The sequence below is a fragment of the Neophocaena asiaeorientalis genome, unplaced genomic scaffold, assembly GCF_003031525.2.
Source record: "Neophocaena asiaeorientalis asiaeorientalis breed wild unplaced genomic scaffold, Neophocaena_asiaeorientalis_V1.1 scaffold150, whole genome shotgun sequence".
NCBI lineage: Eukaryota > Metazoa > Chordata > Mammalia > Artiodactyla > Phocoenidae > Neophocaena > Neophocaena asiaeorientalis.
This window is the reverse complement of record NW_020176571.1, coordinates 21,484,768-21,507,849: the sequence shown is the minus strand read 5'-3', so window position 1 is coordinate 21,507,849 and position 23,082 is coordinate 21,484,768. Positions and strand designations below refer to the sequence as shown.

At 40.1% G+C, this 23,082-nt stretch overlaps 1 protein-coding gene across 1 annotated transcript in view; it reads right to left on the bottom strand.

Moving 5' to 3' along the window:
- The window catches only part of STK38L (serine/threonine kinase 38 like), a 75,851-nt gene that overhangs the window by 10,111 nt on the left and 42,658 nt on the right, over positions 1-23,082 (bottom strand). The window contains exons 2-5 of the mRNA XM_024733218.1: positions 14,850-14,994; positions 11,120-11,171; positions 5,647-5,769; positions 5,301-5,384 (exon numbers count right to left, since the gene is read on the bottom strand). Coding sequence (XP_024588986.1) covers positions 5,301-5,384; positions 5,647-5,769; positions 11,120-11,171; positions 14,850-14,983 — 393 coding nt within the window. The 5' untranslated portion in view covers positions 14,984-14,994. The remainder of the gene's footprint in view (positions 1-5,300; positions 5,385-5,646; positions 5,770-11,119; positions 11,172-14,849; positions 14,995-23,082) is intronic.

Genomic DNA, 23,082 nt, shown 5'->3' with positions numbered 1-23,082 from the left:
TTCCCTGGTGGCGCAGTGGTTGAGAGTCCGCCTGCCGATGCACGGGACACGGGTTCGTGCCCCGGTCCGGGAAGATCCCACATGCCGCGGAGCGGCTGGGCCCGTGAGCCATGGTCGCTGAGCCTGCGCGTCCGGAGCCAGTGCTCCGCAACGGGAGAGGCCACAGCAGTGAGAGGCCCACGTAACGCAAAAAAAAAAAAAAAAAAATCTAAAAACTTGTTTTCTGGCATCAAAAACCTTAAAATCTCTCTGGACCTGTTTCATAAAGTGAAAAATGATACCAAAATTCTTACCTATTGCCCTTTACAAAGCATTTTAAGACGGTAAAGGAAAAACAAACTTTTGGTGTTGCCTCTGTGGTTGTCAGGATAAACTTGGCTTGATTATTTTTAAGTATCTTAAAGCCAGATTACAGGATATGTTTTCAAAAATGAGCCTATGTTTCTAAAGTATAGGAAGTATCATGCACAGTAATCCAGTACCACAATAGTGGGGAGAAAAGTTGCTACTTAATTTTGCAGAGTGGTTAGCATTCAAGTAAATGTGATAAAAACTTAAAATAATGACATGTTAGAATTGAGTGGGGAAAAGGTTTTCTAAAATGAAATTCAATGGTGACAAAGGCAGATTAATTTATATAGGGGAAAAAACAACCCCAAAGTGCAAAACAGACTTGATGTTGGACTCCAGCGAGATTCTCCTGCAAAATATTCTAGACCAGGGCTGTCCAATAGAAACAAATGTAAGCCACGTACATCATTTTAAGTTTTCTAGTAGCCACACAAAAAGAAATGGGTGAAATTATTTTTAACAATATAGTTTCTGTAACACCCATATATCTAAAATGTTGTAATTTCAGTATATAATCAATATAAAAATTGAGATACTTTACACTTTTTTTTTTTTTTGCACCAAATCTTCAAAATTTGCTGAGCATTTTCCATTCACAGCACATCTCAATTCAGACTAGCTACACTGAAGTGCCCAGTAGCCACGCGTGGCCAGTAACTACAGACAGCTGGGACTAACCGCTGCCTTTTGTTCTTCCTCTAAAACCCAGCCCAGGACTAATCCCATATGGTTTAGTTAGAAGATTCCTGTTTATGTCCTCATCTCTGAGGACCAACATCTTGACACAGACACTTATTCCCATCATTGTCTGCAATTCTCTAACACAGCTCAGTATCTCGACCTTCCTTGTCTTCCGAACCGCTTCCCCCTGGAATCAGCCTGTGTTCAACAGAACCCCTGTCACCTCATCTCTGTTCCTGTCACCTTCTCATCCTAACTGAAATCAGGCTGTCCACGGAGAGTCCCGTCTTCCTGCAGAGTGAGTTGTCAGGAATGACCTGCTTTCTCTCTCGTGTTTCTTGGTTTCCTGCTCATCCTAGCTGCTTCTGAACCACTGTGACACTTTCCTCATGCCCAGCTCCTCTGCGGGCATGCTGTCAGGTGCCGTGGCTCTCATCCTTCCTACTGGTCAACCCCCTCAGTCATTCATGACTTCAGCTCATGGCTCACCAGCTTCCTTTCCATCCTTTCTAGTCATGGGTGAATTTCAAGATCCATAAGGACGAACCACCAAATACCCCATCTGTACAGCTCCTGCATTCTCCCTCACCTCCAGTCATCTTTTCCTCCACTGCGCCTCAGCCACCCATGGTAATCTTCTTGTCCTTTTCATAACCAATAACTGCCCTCCCTCTAAAATCTCCACTTTAAGGAACTCTGTTTCTGATCCCCACCTTTTATCCTCCCAGGTGTCTTATTCTTGTACTTCAATCTCCATTCCATGGACCCTACACCACTTTTTCTCTGTTACTCTCCTCAGAACCTCATTTCTTTCTCTACCCGGCCTTGGGTCCATCACTCTTTTGCAAACAGCTTCAACTCCCTTGTCCTCCTCTCCCTCTGTTGTATTTGCCTGGCAAAATACCAACCCTAGTTAGGCCCAAATTTTTGCCTATTCTGTACCTGCCCCAGAGCAACTAAGTATTACCAGAGAAAAATCACCCAACGATACCAAGTGGTTTCACTTTACGTTCATGACTGAAAATCTCAAGGGACATTCAACTGCAAGTCTGCTTTCCCACACTTCGAGTCAGTAGTTGTGACTGTTTCACAACTTCTCTCCGCTTACACCTCCAGCAAGCTACCTACCCCTCCTTTCCTCCTGCTGATGACCTCCCTTATTTGCACTCAGGAGGAACCTGGCACTTTACACGCCAGATCAACCACACTGCGTTTGTTCCTACTTTCTCTGCTTTTCCTCCCTGTCGTAATGTCCCAGCTCCTAGCAAAGATCCACTTCTCTGTCATCCTGTGTACTCCCGTAATTATCTGCCTTCTCTCTCCTGCATCTTCAATTTTTCTCTCTCTAATGGATTCTTCCAATCAGCAGTGCCTTAACAACAAAAAAAACCCCAACATTCTTTACCAAACTGTTCTTTGTTCTGCTTTACGTGAAAGACTTACCTACACTCCCGTTCTCCACTTCTTGCTTCCCATTTTCTTTCCCACTATTCCACTTAGGCACTCCGATCCACTGGAGCTGTCCTTCCCAAGTTATTCAGAATCTCCAACAGTGACACCCAGTGGCCCGTCTTCCTCTGGCCCCCTCTCTTAGCAGCCTTCAACATATTTGACCATTCACCTTCTCCTTTGAACGCCTTCTTCTGGCTCCCGTAACACCATGTTCTCCTAGGGTCTCCCTTAACTGAGCAGATGTCCCCTCTTAGTCTCCTTTCCTGGATTCGCCTCTGCCTAGTGTTCCCTAAGGGCTTGGATCCAGGCCCTCTTGTCTTCGCTATATTTGTTCCCTAGGCAATTTCATCTGTCCCATTACTTTAAATACTATCAATCTATTGATTACTTCTGAATTATATTTCTTTTTAAAAAATTTATTCATCTATTTATTTATTTTTGGCTGCATTGGGTCTTCGTTGCTGTGCGCAGGCTTTCTCTAGTTGCGATGAGCGGGGCTACTCTTCATTGCAGTGCGCGGGCTTCTCACTGAGGCGGCTTCTCTTGTTGCGGAGCACGGACTCTAGGCTCACGGGCTTCAGTAGTTGTGGCTCGTGGGCTCTAGAGCGCAGGCTCAGTAGTTGTGGCGCTCGGGCTTAGTTGCTCTGTGGCATGTGGCATCTTCCTGGACCAGGGCTCGAACCCATGTCCCCTGCATTGGCAGGCGGATTCTTAACCACTGTGCCACTGGGGAAGTCCCTAAATTATATTTCCAGTCAAACTTCTCCCCATATTCTAGCCAACTGTCAACATAATTATCTCTACTTGGATATCCAACAGGGAGCTCAAACTTAATATGCCACAAAGAGAACACTTGATTCCCAGTGTCACCAAACCTGTTCCTTCCTCAGTCTTTCCTACATTAGAAACTGACACCATCAGGCATCCCATTCCCAAGTAAAACTCTAGGTATTATCCTTGATTCCTCCCTCCCTTTTCACTACCCTTACTTCTCCTCTCACCCCCCCAACATAGAATATGTCACAGAAAATCCTGCTGGCTCTTCCATGGAAACATATACTTAATCTATTTGACTTTTTTCCTCTTTGCTGTTGTATAAGCCACAGTCACATCCTGGCTGGAATCGCTACACAGTCTCTCAAGGGTTCTCCCTGCTTCAACTCTTGTTTGTCCTTCCAGCAAGCAAGGGGACTGATTCATCTTCGTAAAACATCCATCAGATATGACGCTTCTCTGTTTAAGCAGAACATGTCTTCCCACTGCATTTGGAGTAAGACCCACATGGCCTGCAAAGCTCTGTGTGATCTGGTCCCTGCCTCCCTCTCCCCCTTCATCTCCAACCACTCTTCCCCTCACTGAAGTCAGCCACAGTGGCTTCTTGCCGTCTCTGAGCAGGCCAAGATTATTCTTGCCACAAGTCCTCTGCATTTGCACCCTGGATCTTTGTTCTACCAGATCCTTAGATCTCATACTTTCTAATTATTCAGTCTCTCATCAATATTCCCTTCTCAGAGAACCTTCCCTCATCTCATTCTTCCTCCTAAAGCCAGGTCACCTGCATCACTTTATCCTTTTGTAAAATCCGTCTTCATACTACTTCATACTACTCATCAGAAATGACTATTTCCAATAGCTGTCCCCACGGCTGTCAGCGGACAAGAATCAGGTCTCTCCTGTTAATCACTGTGCCCAGAACGGAGAACAGTATTTGACACATCATAAGCACGTAATAAATTCTTGAATAAATGGAACAGAAATAAAGTGAAACAGTGCAGTGAAAATTAAAGTGGGCCATATTTAAATAAAAATCAATATGATACTGCTCTAATAACAAAGTAAGCTGTAGGTGGGACTAAAGACTGAAATCAAGCATTAGGTACAGAGAGGTGCCATCTCTTTCTGTACCCTTGTTGAGTCCTTCACTAGCACTCTTCATTAGGTACAGAGAGGTGCATCTCTTTCTGTACGCTTGTTGAGTCCTTCACTAGCATATATATTCACTTAGAGTTCTACCCAGACTGGAGATACAGGTGAATGCATGAAATAATACTATCGATGTTTTCAGATTTATGGCCGCCCCATAAACTGCATCAAGTCACAGGAAACATGGAGAGAGCCCAGGAGTACAAAATTGGAGTGGTTACAGATTTTGGAAATATGTAAAAATCAGCAAATTCTCAAGAGACTGGTTTGCTTATTTGATAGGTGACAGGGACTGAGAGAGCTGAGAACTGTCCTTTATTTTCACTGAAATCAGAGAAGAAGGTATTCTGTTACAGACTGAATGTTTTGTCCCTCCTGAAAATTCCTACGGTGATGTGCTAACTCCCAGTGTGACTGGGTTTGGAGACGGGCCTCTAAGAAGGTACTGAAGGTTAGTGAGGTCGTAAGGGGCAGGGCTAGTGTTCTTGTATGAAGAGACCCCAGAGAGTCACTCTCCTCTCTGTGCACACACCAAGGAGAGGCTATGTAGGGACCTGGTGAGAAGGCGGCCGTCTGCAAGCCAGGAAGAGCGCTCTCACCAGCAACCAAACCCTGCTTGCTCTTGGACTTCCAGCCTCCAGAACTATGAGAAAAGAAACTTCTGCTGTTTAAGCCATCCAGTCTGTGGTATTTTGTTAGACATGTAAATCAGATTATGAATTTGGAAGAAATCTGAACTATAAGAATTGAGAAACAACGAAGCAGGCTACCAAAAGTCTACAGATTATATAGTAAGATGTGTAGGTTTCTTTCTAAAAGTCCCAGTTTTAGCACTTGCTCTAACACCTAGTCAGTGGACACCCCTTTGGCTACGTGTGTTAAAGAGCTCATACCTGCTCTTTTTCAAGCATATCAGCTTTTCTCAATATCTTCATTGCATAGATATGGCCTGTATCTTTCTTCTGGACCAGCCGAACCTAGAATGTAAAAATTCATATCACAAATGGCATCAAACAATCACTACTATTTGTTTCAGAGTGAAAGGTAGGCTCCTTTAAAGAAAGCAGTGTTGTAGTTTGCTGTTGCTGGTATTTCAGAAATTCTATTAAAATTAAGCTATTTTAATACACATTTTAATATACTACACTACTTTAATACATATTAAGCTATTTTAATACATATTCTGAACTATCTTAAGATGCACATGTTCAACAGCAGCGACTTAAAAAAGAAGCACACCTCTCCGAATGCTCCTCTTCCTATAACTTTCAGAGACTCAAAGTCATCCAAGCCAAGTCTGGTCCGCTTGAGCCGTAAGAACTCCGTTTCCTTGCGAGCATGTTGTGATCGACGTAACTTTTTCTATTAAAAAAGGACAGTTAAAAAGGATGATTTTAAAATCGGACTATTTCAAAGGAAGCCTATAGTATTAAAAGATGAGATACATTATAATGAGGGTAATGTATCTAAATATTATATACTGGTGCTATAACTTATTTGCCAAAGTTGAATATTTATTAAGCGTGGAAAAAATAAAATAATCTGAAAAAAACATTTTAAAATTGTTAACAATTGATAAATCTTTATTCTTGAGGCAGACTCCATTAAATATTTCATCTTAACTAGTTCACATATTCTTTCATTTTTATGCTAAATTAATTCAAAAACAAAAATTAAACTTTAGGAAATGCTAATAGTATTCTGATATTGATTTTTTACTGTCAGGAAATCTACTTTGCTTCAATTCCCTAATTTCCAAGGTTGCTCTGTCACAACTACTGAGACTTCTGACACCGAAATAACACAACAGCAGTATTTCCATACAGATTTATTTATGGTAGAATTTATTCTTGGGCAGATTTTTAATAAAGTGCTTGAGACTTGTCACACAACTTCTTGAAAATATGAAATTGCAACAAAAAAATAATTACACAAAGTATCCTTTAAAATATCCAAGTCAAGAATTTCATAATTCATTCTCCAAAGATTACAAAAAATACTATTAATAAGAAACATTATGAAATACCTGAAGGTTACACTTGGAATGGGCATTTATTTAACTGTTCTAAACCTCATTTTTCCCCTCACCAAACAAAATTCTCTTTTTTTGACATAGAATTATGTCAAATTACCTCTCCTAGTAGAGGTCACATAGATGGGTAATGAACAAAATCAGGGAAAAAATTAAACCTCGGTTCATCTTCAACTGAACCCTAGCAAGCTTTCAGTGGTTCAGGTCTGAGGAGAAAATAAGTCAAAATGACTGAAACTGTTCAGAAACATTGCTCCTAAATGCAGTACAAGATATAACCACTGAGTAGTCCCTTCCTACCCCTGTGTACATCTGTTTCCAAAAGGGTAAGGTGAACTATTAATTAGAAATATGCAAGCATGGGCTTCCCTGGTGGCGCAGTGGTTAAGAATCCGCCTTACAATGCAGGGAACACGGGTTTGAGCCCTGGTCCAGGAAGATCCCACATGCCGCGGAGCAGCTAAGCCCGTGCGCCACAACTACTGAGCCTAAGCTCTAGAGCCTGCTGAGGCACAACTACTGAGCCCACGTGCCACAACTACTGAAGCCCGCACGCCTAGAGCCCATGATCCGCAATAAGAGAAGCCACTGCAATGAGAAGCCTGCGCACCGCAACAAAGAGTAGCTCTCGCTCGCCGCAACTAGAGAAAGCCCGCGCACAGCAACGAAGACCCAACGCAGCCAAAAATAAATCAATTTATTTTTTTAAAAAAAGAAAGAAATATGCAAGTATGTATCATTAATGCAACGGAATTCTGATACCTCTAACAAAGTTAATCTAAGAGGATAAAATTAGGATATATGTCTTCAATCTAAATATCTAAACAGCTAAGTAAAGTCACATCAATGGTGAAAACAGTGAAGACCACCTTTGTTTAAAAATGCCTTTTGAATAATAATGTTGAAAAATGAATTATTATTAAAACAAAAGGAGAGCTCAAAAGTAGCTTTTCAACTATATATCTAATTAAAAAAAGGCCACATGGTGGCACTATACCACCATCTTTCAAAACAGCACAAGACCTTTTTAAAATTACATAAATGAACAAATATAAGAATTTTGAAAGGCATTCTGAATTTATGACTTTATGGATTATAAAACAGTGTGCAGTTGGATGTAGTTCAGAAACTTGTCTAATCTGAATGGAAAAGATAACCTCATCACACAGTTTCATAAATTATGCTCAAAATTGACAGACGAGAGACAGCCGAAGAAAATAATGCTTATTAGTATTTGATAGGTTGTGTAGTGCAGTAAGTAAATGATGTTTATGTAGTTTTGGGGACAGCTATTAAATGGCAAAAAGGGAGATCACAGTGTATGGTATATATAATCCTACAAAAAAGGGAAATCACCTACAACATTGTTATAGTACTTTAAAAAAAAAAAATCTATCCATGATATTAGAGTCAGTGTTGTAGTCCAGAGAGAGCTGAAACAAGTTCACATTAAACTAAAAAAAAAAAAAAAAAAAAATCGATGAAAAATCATTGATACATCTGCTCACAACCTGTGTAGATTAAGTCACCTTGAAAAACAAATAACATTTTTGAGGTAATCACATTCTTTCCTCTCCAAAGACAACAACAAAAATCTGTGGACAAACTTAACATCTCATGGCTCTCTTGCAGCTTAAACTTGCCCAGTTTGGTTTTCCATTAGAGTAAATAATATTCCATGTTCGATGGGATTTTAAGTGAGATGAAACTAGAAGTACGCCATTTTCTTTTTTTTCTCCATTCCTTTTCAAATTGGTGTTCTTCAAACTCTCAGTCTGTAGGGTGCTCAGTTTTTGTAGAAGACAGTGTACACAGAAGTTTTAAGATAAGAAAGGGGTCAGCTAAGAACTTCATCTCAGTATAAATGCTTTTTAAGGCCACGTTATATATGGTTGAGTTTTCACAAATTATTTCACAAATAACTTTCTATTACAGAATGGATTAAGGATGAATTTATTTTTATAAAACAATTTTACTTTGAAAAGACCCACCCCACATAAAGATAGTTCCAAAATACTATACATTAGATTGAGAGACCATGTCTATTTTATAGAATGTGACAGCCTGGGACCCAGTATGGGGCCTAACAAGAAGCATTTGTGGAATTCAAATACCTTTACCAAAAATTTTAGATGTTTTATAAATTCAGGCTCCGGACACGCAGGCTCAGAGGCCACGGCCCAGGAGCCCAGCCACTCCGCGGCATGTGGGATCCTTCCAGACCGGGGCACGAACCCGTGTCCCCTGCATTGGCAGGCGGACTCTCAACCACTGCGCCACCAGGGAAGCCCCCAATGAGCATTTTTAGGGGTAAAATCACCTCACATTTTCTACAAGTTATTTAAGGAGAAACAAAGAAAACAGCTCCAGATGTACTTAGTACTTCCTGGTGTGAACCAGAGATTACAAGCTGGAAGCTACAAGCTGTACTCAACTCACAGATGCATTTGATTTGGGCCCCCAAGTTGTTTTTTGTTTGTTTGTTTGTTTTTTGTGGTACACGGGCCTCTCACTGTTGTGGCCTCTCCAGTTGCGGAGCACAGGCTCCGGACGCACAGGCTCAGCGGCCATGGCTCACGGGCCCAGCCGTTACGCGGCATGCGGGATCCTCCTGGCCCAGGGTACGAACCCGCGTCCCCTACATCGGCAGGCGGACTCCCAACCACTGCGCCACCAGGGAAGCCCACCCCAAGTTGTCTTCAAATCACTCTAATGACTTGTCAATATTTTAAAAAGCGAGTGTTTTCACAAAAGTCCAGATTTCCAGCTTCTCTTGAAAAATAGGAACTTGGCCTCACTGGGCCAATGGTGCAGCCCCCTTGGGTGGGCAGCAAGCAGCTCTGGGACCGGTCAGTCCCTATCAAGGCGCCAGTCACCAGGCGACAGGTATAATCGGGCTGGTGCTCTTGTTCTCTTTCAGTAAAGTGAAAAGTGGTACGTCTTTATCAAAAGATAAACTGTGAGGAGGGAATCTTTTACAACAAGGCAAAAAAAGAATCTATTTCTTCATGGAAATGAAAAAAAAATAAGAGTTGAATATGCAAAGTATGTTAGATCAAAAGAATATAACCTAAGACGTCACTATGAAACAAGCGTGGCCAGCTTTTCTCATTTATGTTTACCTGCTTGGCCCTTGGACACCTGCTTTCATACAGTTGTTCATTATTAAAGTTCAACAGTCTTCATATATTCATTATTTTGTACATACCTCTTAATGATCATGTAAATTCTACCTATTTCTTTAAGATTCAAATCAATTGTTACTTCTTCCATGAAACGTTTTCTGATCCCCTGAATCAGGGGGAAAAAAATCTCCATATTTTCAAAGTTTGCCACATTCTATCATGTGTATATATTTTTACACGCACACGTAATCTTTCCTTCCAATCTGTAAACTCTTTAGGAAGAGATCCATTGTCCATTTGTTCATTTATTCACCAAATATTTATTCTCACCCTCTGACAGCCCTGGAGATGTAAGGAGTTTCTACTCTGGGAAGATGGTATTTTAAGGCTGCCACAGGGACAGGAACAGAGAGTTCTGTCCCAGTGGACATGATGCCTAAAGTGAGATGGAAAGAGTCTTGAAGAATAATGAGACTCAGGCAGGAGGAAAGAAGAGTTCCAAGCAGCAAAATAAAGCACGGGAAAAGGTTCACAGGCAAGAGTGTGGAAATGAAAGTAATTTGACATTGTTGGTCAGCCTGGCGGTAGGGTGACAAAAGACGAGGCTAGAGACAGGGAAGCAGAGGCCAAATCATAACTGGCCTTGTACACCCATGTTAAAGAGTTAGCCTTATCCCAAGAGTACTTGGGAGCCAGTGAAGGGTATTAAGCAAAAGAGTGACATGGTCAAATCTGGTTTTTGACAGATAACCCTAGTTGACGTGTGTAGAAAAACTGGGAGTGGGAATGTGGCTGAGAATGGAGGAAGAGAGACCAGTTGGGGACAGCGATTCTTCAGGGGAAATACACGGTAGTTTAAACCACTGGGTTCATGGCACCAGACTAGTGAACTGGGTGGTTTTAAGAAATATTTAGGAAAAATGTAAGGAAATTTGGCAACTGATCAATTATTCTTGAAGCCCTCTTTTCTTATTCCTCGCACTAGATACTATTCACTGAATATATATATGTTCTTGGAATTAAAAAAAAAAGCTGCCCCCTTTCAAAGATTTCCATCACAGCAACAAAGTAAGAACCCCATGTTCAAATAGGAAACCCACATTATCTAAGTTATAAAATCATCTGATACCATTACAAGAAAAAGTCACTGGGGTTGCTTTCATACAGTAGTTTTTCCCCCTTTTATTGAGATATAATTGATATGTAACATTGTGTAAGTTTAATGTATACAATGTGATGATTTTGTTTTTTTCTTTTTTGGCCATGCTGCTCGGCTTGGGCTTGCGGGATCTTAGTTCCCCTGACCAGGGATTGAACCCGGACCCCCTGCAGTGGAAGTGTGGTGTCCTAACCACTGGACCACCAGGGAAGTCCCTACAATGTGATGATTTCACAATGTACATTGTGAAATGATGACCACAATAAAGTTAGTTAACACATCCATTACCTCACATAACTATTTTTTTTTTGTAGTGAGAGCATTTAAGATTTAGCAACTTTCAATTATATAAGAGAGTACTGTTAACTAGAGTCATAGTAATTATAGCTTACATACCTCTTCATCTGCTAATCCTTCTTCTTCCATAGCCACTTCTAATTTCTTCTGCCTTTTCAAAAAAAATTATTTAAATTTTAATATGTACCTAAGTATTCCCATTTAAGAAATGTACATTTATTTTTTCAAGTTTACACTCAGTTTGCCATGCTAAAAAAATCTTTCAAGTTGAATCAAAATAATCACCAAGAATAGTGACTAATATTTATAAACATATATGCACATATAAATATTTCTTTCTCAAAATATAAATACAGTCCAGAATTAGCTGCCTCAATACTAGCCAAATGAATAATTTACTTCTAAAGCTGCCTAAATGAATCGTTAACAAAGGTGACTCATGTTCTGATACAGAAAATTCTGTTATCTAGTGTTCAAATCTCCAAAATCATTAACATTTATCAGAGTTTATACTAGATGTATAAAAAGGTAACTACAGTGACTAAAAGTAAAATTTTTTAAGGTGGACATCCCTGTGCTCAAACCTTGGTTTTAACGCTTATTAGCTAAAGGAGCTTGTCTAAGTGCTTCACTTAAACACTAAACTTGATTTTCCTAATTAATCACAGAAAGATGTTCAGCGCAATTAAGTATATTTTATTCTAATTCTTGGAAAATTGGAAAGTCATATACGTACATTAAAAAATAACCCATTAACTACCAGAACATTTGCTTTTCTAGGTATAGCCAAGTTCAGTTCTTCAATATTTTAAAATGCACCCTTAAAGTTACTTAAGCTACGGGTGAGGGGGGTGATGGATGAAATAACTAGTAACCAGAGAGATAGCTGTGGTACACATTTTGCAACTCATTTCCAAGTGACCATTAGTATTTTATTTCCATGGTATTGCTCTTTTTCCTAAAGATAAACCTGGGAGAGCTCATCCTAATTAGTTTTGGAGCGTCTCAGATAAAGACTAACTTTCAAGGATTTATCCAAATGGGTATAAGGGCTGAGGATTGAAACCATCATACAAATCTTTTGGCATTTGTTGTTTATGACAATATGTCCAAAGATAAGCTCTTTTCTAAACCACTGTTAAGATCCTTTTTATTTCTTATGGAAAATTCACAACAAAAATACCTAAAGCCTGTTCATAAATCAGCACCTAAAAGTATATCCTCCACTGACTTTCTCAATTCTAGTAATAAGCACCTACCCTGATGCTAATCACACTGATTTTTATCTTTTTTTACACATTATCCACCCAAGCCCAACCCTTCCAATGGACTAAGTTCCTAATGCTGGATTCTGTGCCTGCCATCAGGCACCTCCGGGCGCCACAGAGCTGCTTGTTGAATGATTTGAGTTTTCTTCTCTGCAGGAAGAATCCAAAGAGTAAGAGGACCATTAACCCAGGAGGACTATCAATATACGAACAACTTTATTCTTCTGGCAAATCCCTACTGTCCCCTTTCCTCAATCCTTGCTAAAGCTAATATTTCAGTAAATTATCCCTCCTTCTAGGGAGACATGCAATAACTTCTATCCATTTCCATACCTAAATGAGAAGACCCAAGGACTTCTCTTGTACCTTTCTAAAAAATAGCTTTCCTTCTAAAATGACCTTATGCTTTGTTCTGACTGGTACTTTATTTGACTTATGCATTTACCCAGTTAATTAAGCCTTAAAAATTCATCACATGTTTCTTAAAGTATTAGCTTCTAGAAAATAGCTGACTATTTAATTTGACTTCCATGGCACCACCATGCTTTTTTTTTTTAATAACAGTAGATACTTTTATTCCTATTTTCCTTTGTTTGGGAACAGAGAGCAAAACTGAATTATTTTAAGGTTTCAGCAATAAAAGACAATGAACCTTTAAAATTCTGATGAATAACTTGAGTGACTGTCGAAAAATACAGGTCTTTCCTTCCTTGGTTCTCTTTTACTTTATTCAGTCTCCCTTGATGATCTGCTCACTTCCAGAGACTTCCATCACATTTACAATTAGTATAATTTCTTACATGTTTGGATTTATTTCTAACTTATGGTGTGGTTTCTACTTGTGCCTGCCTTTTGGTATTTCAGTTTTTCTTTTTCCCTTGGCTTCTTCTGAACTTATTTTTCCCCCATCCATTTTCTTTCCTTCTATTAGTTTGAAAGTTACAAACTCTATTTTTATTCTTTTAGTGGCTACCCTAGAAATTACATGTACACTTAATTTGTCAAAGCCTTAAATTAACCAATCTTTACCCCTTTCTGTGTTGTGTCCCTATCCTTAGAGACACACTGATCTCTAAGAACAATTTAATTCCACTTACTTCCCTCTTGACTGACAGTCTACTGCAGGAAAATACTTTTTTTTTAATACATGTGACATTATCATTATTGTTGATTTTTCTTACACAGTCAATTTTGGCTGAGATTTAGCCACATATTTACATTTAGATCTTCTGAATGCGATCACTTTCCTTCTGCCTAAGTCGAATCTTTTGGAATTTCTGCTGATGGCAATCTCTTAGTTCTCTTTCCTCTCTTCCTTTAGGAAATTGGATCAAAGATACGTTTGTTCTCCTCACTATTCTCCACGTTTCTTAGCTCTCTTTTATATTTCCTTACTCTAAGTTGACTTCCGAATAGTTACTTAAGTTTCATTTTCTAGTTCTAATTCTCTCCCCAGCCACGTCTAATCTGTAGTTGGACCTGCCCAAAATTATGTTCAAAACCAGATTCTTCCCCTCGAGTTCTGTTTCACTAAGTTGTACCACTTTCTGGTTGCCCAGGTGTGAAATTTCAGAGCCAGCGTTGACTACTTTCTCTCACGTACCATATTTGGGTAGTTGCCGTGTTTTTTCTGTCTTTCTCACTCAGTTCTTCCCTGTTGTTGTCATAATCCTAAAGCAAGCCTCCCTTCCACTGGCCTGGACTACAGCGCTAGCCTTTCCTGTTTCTGATCCCTCCTCCCACAATCCACTCTGTACATCACAACTAAAGTAATCTTCCAGAGAAACACCTGTGATCATTTAAATCTTCTGTTCAAAAGTTTTCAAGGCTCTTTACTACCATGAAAATAGCTCCACTACAAAGCATCCAAGGCTCTCAGGAAACGGTAAAAATCCAGCTTGAGTTAAACTGGACAGTGCCTTGACCTGGCAGTAAAGGTGCTTTCTTCTGTCTCTGATATCCTTCCTCCTGCTCCTTAACCTCTTTCTTCTCCCTTTTATGTATATATAAATAGTACTCTTCCTTACGAGCTCTGTTTAAATGCCACCACCATTTATGAAGCCTTCCCAGTGGCCTTAGTCAAAAACAATCTCCCCCTTCTTTGCCCTTCTCAAAGGGCATACTTTTCACCCTTTCATGTAATATTCATGTGCATTATCTCCCTTACTATAAGTTTCCTGAAGGCAAAATAACGTCATTCATTCTTTTTATAATTCTCCCATTTCCACTGATATACACACAACACCAAATGTTTCTGGATTAAAGGCAGTCATTAAGTAGCCCTCTAAAAGAAAGTATAAAAAAAAAAGAAAGTATAAAGATATACCATAATTTCATGGTTAGAAACGTTTTGTTTAAAACATCAATTGACATGTGATATAAGTGTATAGGTGCCCAGGACAGGACACTATTCTGTGAAAATAAAACAAGGAACCAGGTATACTGTCAGTATACAGGGACCCACAATATTTATATTATTCATGGACAACATGCTTACATCCCACTTGCAGTATAACAGCTTGTTTAACTACACAGAAAATTCTGACCAGCCTTTACTATACCTGGTTTCTCTCTCTTCATGCTGTAAAATGAGGTTGCTGTAAAAATTCTCCAGCGTGAGCTTGGCCACAGTCACTCTTTCCCGGGTATGGTTGCTCATAGGAAAGGTGGTTGTGGTCCCTGCCGTCATTGCCATAGTAACAGAAACTAGAACAACACAGAGACACAAATTACTCAACAGAAAGAACACTTTCTATCCCTTTTAACAAATTCTAGAAATGGTTTAATTTCTACTAGTCAACAACATTTTACCCTAACAGTTAAGACATTCAAATGAAACTCAAATCCCTGTAGGAACCAGGCAGGAAACAAAAATGTATGATTCAAGCCAGGTGACAACATGGAAGTTTTATGGCTTTTCCTGAACAATGTCTGTCTACTTAAAGCTAACTTTTAAAAACCACTGAGCCAGGCAAACAAAGTGCTGGTTTAAAGAAGATAATGTGGGGACTTCCCTGGCGGTCCAGTGGTTAAGAGTCCGCACTTCCATTGTAGGGGGCACGGGTTCGATCCCTGGTCGGGGAACTAAGATCCCACATGCCACGTGGTGTGGCCAAAAAAAGATAATGTGGACAATTAGACAAGATAAGGAATGTAAGACTGATCTCTGGTGGCTGCTATAGGTGGGCACTGACCCTAAGAGACTTGCCTACCATAGTCCACATCTAGACCCCAAAAAAACCCCCACAAAAAACAAACAAAAAACCTAGAATGGTTCCATACATTAAAGAGGTTTTTGCTTATCTGGACGGGAATCATAACAGACTATCCTAGAGGAGATCCAGATTGCCAGGGTGACCATCCAATGTTGCATTCTTAGCTGAAAAGTATTCTTCCAAATCTGCCACCTATTCCCCAACACCTACCTCTTCTTAACTACATAAAGACACAGAGCCCTGGATATCGACCTCAACTGGGCTGTACTCCAGGGATAGTGGAATGAACCAAAGACCTTTCTTGTTCTTCATGTGAAACAAGTCAAATACAGGTTGAAAGTAAACAGTTTAACTATGGCAAACTCCCAGTTCCACTGTTGTCTTAGTGGGTTTACACCTCCATTTACTGCTTCAGCCTCATTATGTCGATTATTTTAACATCATAAACTTGTTCCTCTGCTGACTACTATAAATCTTTTTTTTTTTTTTTGCAGTACGCGGGCCTCTCACTGTTGCAGCCTCTCCCGCTGCGGAGCTCAGGCTCCGGACGCACAGGCTCAGCGGCCACGGCTCATGGGCCCAGCCGCTCCGCGGCACGTGGGATCTTCCCGGACCAGGGCACGAACCCGTGTCCCCTGCACCGGCAGGCGGACTCCCAACCACTGCGCCACCAGGGAAGCCCCTATAAATCTTTTTATAACAAGAAGCTGATGACATTACTTGTTTAAATTGTTCATGGCACGTACAGCAAATTAGCTTAGCAAGATAAACATAGACAACGCACAAACGCGGAGTGCTGGTATCTAAAAGAAACTTGATGAGAGTTTATTCATTAATTTTCCCCTTTTCTTGCCTGAGGATTTAAGGCAGTGGCACTCCTAGGCATGACTGCATTTCTTCCTCACAGAAGCCTGGTAAAGAAAGGAAGTGAAGCTTGGACAAGTCACACAGCTGGTGAGCTGCAGAGTCCAACTCCACCCAAGTGCTAACTCCAACTTGCCTTTCTGGCCTTATCTGCTGCCCTTCCTCACCACTCACTCTTCTCCCAACATACTTGGCCCTTTCATGCCTCCAAGCCCTCACAGGACCTATTCCTGAACCAGTTACGTCCTACACTCTATTTGCAGGCATCCTGCTGATCCTTTACAGCCCAGTTTGTCTGAAGCCTTACTGCGGTGACTTCTCTAAGGTTCCCTGCCAGAAGAGACATCGATGGACCAGAAGGGGCCAAACGGCGTTCTTCCGAGCGTGCTCTCTACCATTTGTAACAAATACTCCCAGGACTGGCGCTGATCACGTCACCTGCCTATCCCCCTAAACTAGGAACACTTCTGGGCAAGAACTTTTTCTGAATCATTTTTGAGCATTCACCTTGATAGCACCGTATTGGACACACAGTAGGCATTAATGAGTGAAGGAGTCCACCTATCAAATGGCGGGGGGAGGGGGCGGTGTGGGAGGAGCATTGAAAAAATTAGCAAAAACTGCCTATAAAGGTTGGCAACTGTGGAAAACGAAACTTACTGAACCTTGGAGTCAGATATTTAGAGATCTAATCCAGGTCCTGCTGCTAACTGATCACATGGTCTTATTCAAAGCACCAGAACGCTCTGAACTCAAGTCACTTTCCGGCCCAGACAGGAATTACAGTACTTGCTCTGCCTCGTTCACAGGCCTACTCTAAGGCCATCTGAGATAATATAACGTAGAAATTATACAAATGTAAGACATTATTTTAGGCATCTAGGTTAATTTTTTAATGTGCTTTAATGACAGTGAGCATTATTTTTTAAACAGTAATAAAAATAAGCTCAAGAATTATTCTGGCCAAGTGATTTTCAAGCACTAAGCTTGGAATGCTACCTAAGGCAATGCTGCCATACCGTCTTCGGAAATCTCACCTGGGTTCGTGTTTTATGTTTCAGGATCACATGCAGAAAAGTCAAAGAAAGGAAAAGAGGGAATGGGATTGTATATAGCAAACAACCCAAATCGTGTTTGCTAATTGGGATTTGGGGATTTGGTGAGGAGAGGGCAGCTGGGAGGATGGACTAGAGGTGGAGGATTTCAAATAAATTTAGGAAATCCAGATTATACAAAGTTTCTTACTGCAAGACTTCCTGGCATCATTAATATGTTAATATGTATCCTGAATCCTCAAAAGAGGGTTAGGTAAACATTTGCAGTAGTATTCTAGGGAGCCTCTTAGGCATATAAAATTTAAATTTATAGATAGTTATCTTTAAACACTGGTAAAAAAAGTGCCTGCTACTCTTTTTCAATATCTGGGGGAGGGGGACTTAGAGACTCCAACAAAGAGTAATTAATACCTAGAAATTTTAGAGTGCTTTCTGATTTGTCCAGAGTATCTGCAGCTGATAGAGAATTTTCAGATTGGTTTGCCAATCTGCAGGAGGAAAAAAGGTCAAGACCCAACTATAGTTATCTATAGTTTCCTTTCAAAAACTGAATGATGAAAAGACTAACAAACAAAACCATGCCCCTTGAAAAAAGCACAAGGAAATAACACATCAGTAATATTTGTAGAAGTTGGAAAGAAAGATGTATGATGAACTCAGGGTGTGGCCTTGGAAGGCAGCTGACACGCTGCTCTGCTCTGTCTGGCAAGAAGCAAGGTCTGGCCTTCAGCTGCCAGCGTCCCAGGACAAGGGAACTCTGGAGGCTCCTTTATCCTCGCCCAAGTTCACAAGAGACTGATACACAAGACGTAACGGCAATTTGCTGATTCACACAATAAGAAACTGAGGAACACGAAACAGATACTTGTATCTCTGGGCAAATGTGCTCCGTCCTTGTAGACAAGCTGAATGTACAGACTGAAGAAGACTGCTTGGTAAGCATGGCAACAAAACAGAGAACTGTTATGCAATTTAACTGTTTAATGGCATAAGGATAAGGTGGAATCTTAAAAAAAAAAAAAAAGATCGATTGCTATCCTGCCCAGGACACCTCTGCCCACTTCAAAGTGGCTAGAGGAGATGGCCAATATTAAGCCCTGCTACTGACTGGGCTTTCCCAGATGATGCAAAATTGGGGGGGCTAGCAGTGGGCAGAAATATTACTGAGAAAAACTTTGGGGGAAATTTTGGTGAAACATAAAGAAGTTAGGGAATTGAAAACAATTCCAAACTACAGAAATTGTTTGCATTAACAGTACAGAAATAAATATGAAATTGTTTTAGATAAAGATTTTTGAACCTGAGGTCTTTATACAAGAGGGGTAAAGAGAAGATCAGGTTTCTCCATTATAAAGACGTAATGAGTTTATAACTCCAAGATTCAGAAGTGGATATCGAGTAATGAAAAACAACTTCCAAACACTGTATAATTTAACCATCATCACTATGGTCTTTCCATTCTAGTTATACATACATGCAAGAGTGCAAGCCCTGTTTAAAAACCAAATCAGAGCAAAACCTATGTCTATTCATCTTTGTAACGAAGTATTACAGCACCTGGCCAAGTGCTGAGCACACAGTCGGCATTCTGTAAATGACGGTGAGCAACTGAACTCAAGTTTAATGGATTTTAAATTATATATGTCCCATATCTAATAATTTCCTTTGGATTAAAAACTAAAGAATTACTTACTGTTATGTTAAGCTTCAGAGAGACAAATCCTACTTGAGAGATACAACTACAGTAAAAGCCAAAAATCCCACCCTTAGTCTTGACTGAATAACATCTTTTAGAGATTAGCTTAAAAAAACAAGAAAAAATTATTACTCTCCAACCAGACACAAGTAGGCTTTATAAAATTCAAATTAAACATAACTAAGAACAGAAGTGACCAAGTTATTAAAAAGAATGGTCTGGATGACTGGCACTTATTATACTGCAGATTTATTCCTCTAATGGATTTCACACTGTTCTTTGTCTTTTACTAAAGCCCTTTCTTTAGCCAGAAAAAGAACAGGATACAATTTGCAAGTCTAGAATTCCTGGACTGATAAAAACAACACTAGGTGCCCCTGGATTTCCTGTTCATGTGTTTTCTCCAGACTCCCCTGTTCATTAATGGAGACTCTACCAATCGTTGAGTCCAGCATTCTTTCGTGTTTATCAAGCCTGGGGAAAGGAGATAACAAATCTGGCACTCAGGCCATCTATAAATACATGTAGTGTCTCCAGCATTTGCCATCACACTTCTAAAATAGGAAAACAGAGCTGCTTTACCTGACTGGTAAAACACTATTTAACCGATGATTTCACCTTAGCTTCCTCATATTATATTTCAGAGTATCATTAATGCCTTGGTGTATAAAAATTTTCGTAGATTCATCATTAGTTGCCGCCATAGTGTCCTAGGCTGCAACAGGTCCTCAGGTTGGACACTGTGTCCGTTGGGTCCCTAATGATAACAGAGCATCCACAGCTTCTTTCCTCTATGAGGTATAATCCGAAGAGCAAGAAATTCACGGTCAGGTGAGAGTTCAAGTCCCAGCACTAACTTTTACTAGTTGTATTATTTCCAACCAACATTTACTGCAGATATACACTACCTTCCAGCACTGCACAAAGTACTCAGAATGATAAAATACAGTCCTTGCCCTTAGGGAGTTCACAATCCTATGCGGACACAAGGGAAACTCAAGGAAAAGTGTAGTCAGAGGTTTAAGAGAGGAGGAGATGCCTGACTTGAATCTTGGTGGTGGGTTGGGAAGGATAAGAGTTCACAAGTCAGACGACCAGGGCAGAAGAGGAAGAGGTGAAAGGGCATGAAATCAACTGACACACTTGAGTGCAGAGAAGGGCTTGAGTATACATTTGGTGAAACAGCCAAAGATGAAGGTGGAAAGTCAGTTAGGAATCATGATAAAATACCTTTTATGCCATGTTAAAAAATTATCCTGAGTATAAATGGGAGTCATTTAAGGCTTTTAATTAAGTGAAGAACTAATAGCCAATAAAGAACATTAATTGAGTGCGTACCCCAGTACAAGAACTTTTCTAAAAATGTTACATGTTTTAATACTTTTAATCCGCCTAACCACCCCTAAAATTCTATCTGATTGGCACTTCAGATAGATTATGCTAGCAAAGGGAAGATGGCAAGAAAGCTGGGAGTAGACTAGACTAGAGGAGTGTAAATCAGGTTAGGGGACTCAGTAATAAACACTCAGGGGTTACAAACTGGTGGCCTGCAGCCATGTTTTGTGTGACTTGCACTATGATTCAGACATTAGAAGATTTCACGTAAAAATCCAGGTTTCTGGTTCCTCTCCAAAAATCAAGTCTGTCAAATTTGAACCCATATTCCTGCCTGCAAATAGGCAGCAAGGACAGAAGAAGCAGGCCCCTTGCAAGCCCGCATCCCGCCAGAGTCCGCCAACTTTCTTCCCTCAGGCCCAGCCTCCTTCACTCCTTGCATTACCTGCCTGCTTCCGTTAGCATTTGAGATTCCAATCCTGGTTTAGTGCAGAATAATAAGGGCCCAGTTTCACATAGTAGCAGAAGATATTAAAAGAAGGGCTGAGATACTCACCTGAAAACACTGAAACCTATAATTCAATTTCAGATTTGGATGACTGGGTAAATGTTGATATCATTAGTAAGAACAGGAAGTATAAGAAGAGCTAACGGTGGGGAAAGAAAATAAGTTCAAGGCTGACCCTGAGTTATTTCACCAGACACAGGATCCATGTCTCTAAAATGGATATAAGCCATGCCAGCCTTACAGAGTGGATGTGATGCTCCAATGATGGCAGAGCACAGTGATGAAGGCCCCAACGCTAGGTCTGAATCTTGGCTCAGACACTCACTGGCTGTGTGAGTTTAGGCAAATTACTTAAACTTTCTGTGCTTCAGTTTCCTGTTGACTAAAATAAAGATAATGATGGCCAACTTGTGTACATGCTTATTATGTTAATGCAAGACTTACAAGAATTATGGAAGTTAATATTTATAAAGGACTTAGAACGGTGCCTAGCACAGAGCAATGTCATGTGTTTGATAAATCAATATGTAAATGAGAAAATATTTTAAACACATCTGGCTCATATTAAATGCACAAAAATGATGAATTTTTTTCCCTTCCTTACCCAATCCTCCTGCTCATTCTTCCTTCCTTGAGCTGCTATCCTAGTAAGTTAGTTTGTAAATTTATTCTCTAGTGGATATTCTCTATCTCTTCTAGTCTTCAAACCTACTTGATTTGAAAATTTAGAGTGCTTTTAGTGGAGAAAGAAATGTATCAAAAAGTACTTATCAGTTTTCTAAGTAGAAAGACTTGAAGTACAAAAAAACAAAACAAAAAACAAAAAAAGCTTTCGGTAGAAGTCTTACTAGAAGTTAGTGGTGATTTGGGGCTATGTCTAGGACAGGAGAAGGTGTTCCAGAGAAAAACTAATCACTCCTCTTACAAGGAGGAGTCTCTCCTCCTGAGACAACAGACATCCACTCTACTTATAATCTATTTACTGTGTTTAGTGCCAAGAGCTTTTGTTTTTCATTAGTCAATGTGACTCTCTCCATTTGGTGTGTGTCCTGTTCACTAGTCCAGAGGAGCGAATTCATACAGACGGTTGTCCTTGCTTTCTATGTGTCATAAGCCTGGTGGTGATGGCACAGTGGTGCTGAAATCAACATTATCATTTTTATTTTCAAACCCGTTTTACAAAGAGGCATTTTTCCCTGCTGAACCAAAATATAGTTCAAAGGTTGAGCTCCCAAAAGCTTATTTAGCTATAGTAATACTGTTAATAGCAGACTATTTAAGTATGTTGATCCGAATAATTATTAAAAATCCCTCTGCACATTGTTTTTTTTTAACTTGAGAAGGGAAAGTGTTTATGAAGTAAATGTAAACAATTAAGCTAAATTAAACTGAATTAAATTTGCCAAACAAAGTAGTAGTAATTTTATCTAAAAACTGGCCTGTTTACAGATCTTAATGTTTAGGTAAGGTAGTACCCCATTTTTCTCAAAAATATTCAGAAAGAAGCCATCTATTCTTAAATGTATTTACAAAATTAAATTTTCTATCGTTATAGCTGTCTAGTAATGCATTAGATCTTGCCTGCAAAAGATGCTCAGTTCAATCTACCAAGTCATAGTGAACTTAAAAAAATAAACTGGGGCTTCCCTGGTGGCGCAGTGGTTGAGAATCATGGGTTCGAGCCCTGGTCCAGGAAGATCCACATGCCGCGGAGCAACTAAGCCCGTGCACCACAACTACTGAGCCTGTGCTCTAGAGCCCAGGAGCCACAGCTACTGAAGCCCGCGTGCCTAGAGCCCGTGCTCCGCAACAAGAGAAGCCACCGCAATGAGAAGCCCGCACACTGCAACGAAGAGTAGCCCCCGCTCGCCACAACCAGAGAAAGCCCGCACGCAGCAACGAAGACCCAACACAGCCAGAAATAAATAAATAAATAAATTTATTTTTTAAAACTTTAAAAACTAAATAAATAAAAACTAAACTACTTCAGCTGAAATGCCGAACAACTTAGATACTGATAATTTAGCACCAGAATGGTAAAACAAACATTTAGATAGTAGAGGCATCCCTAAAAGAATTTTAGATCAAGTTCTATTAATTGGTACCCTCATAAACACACAC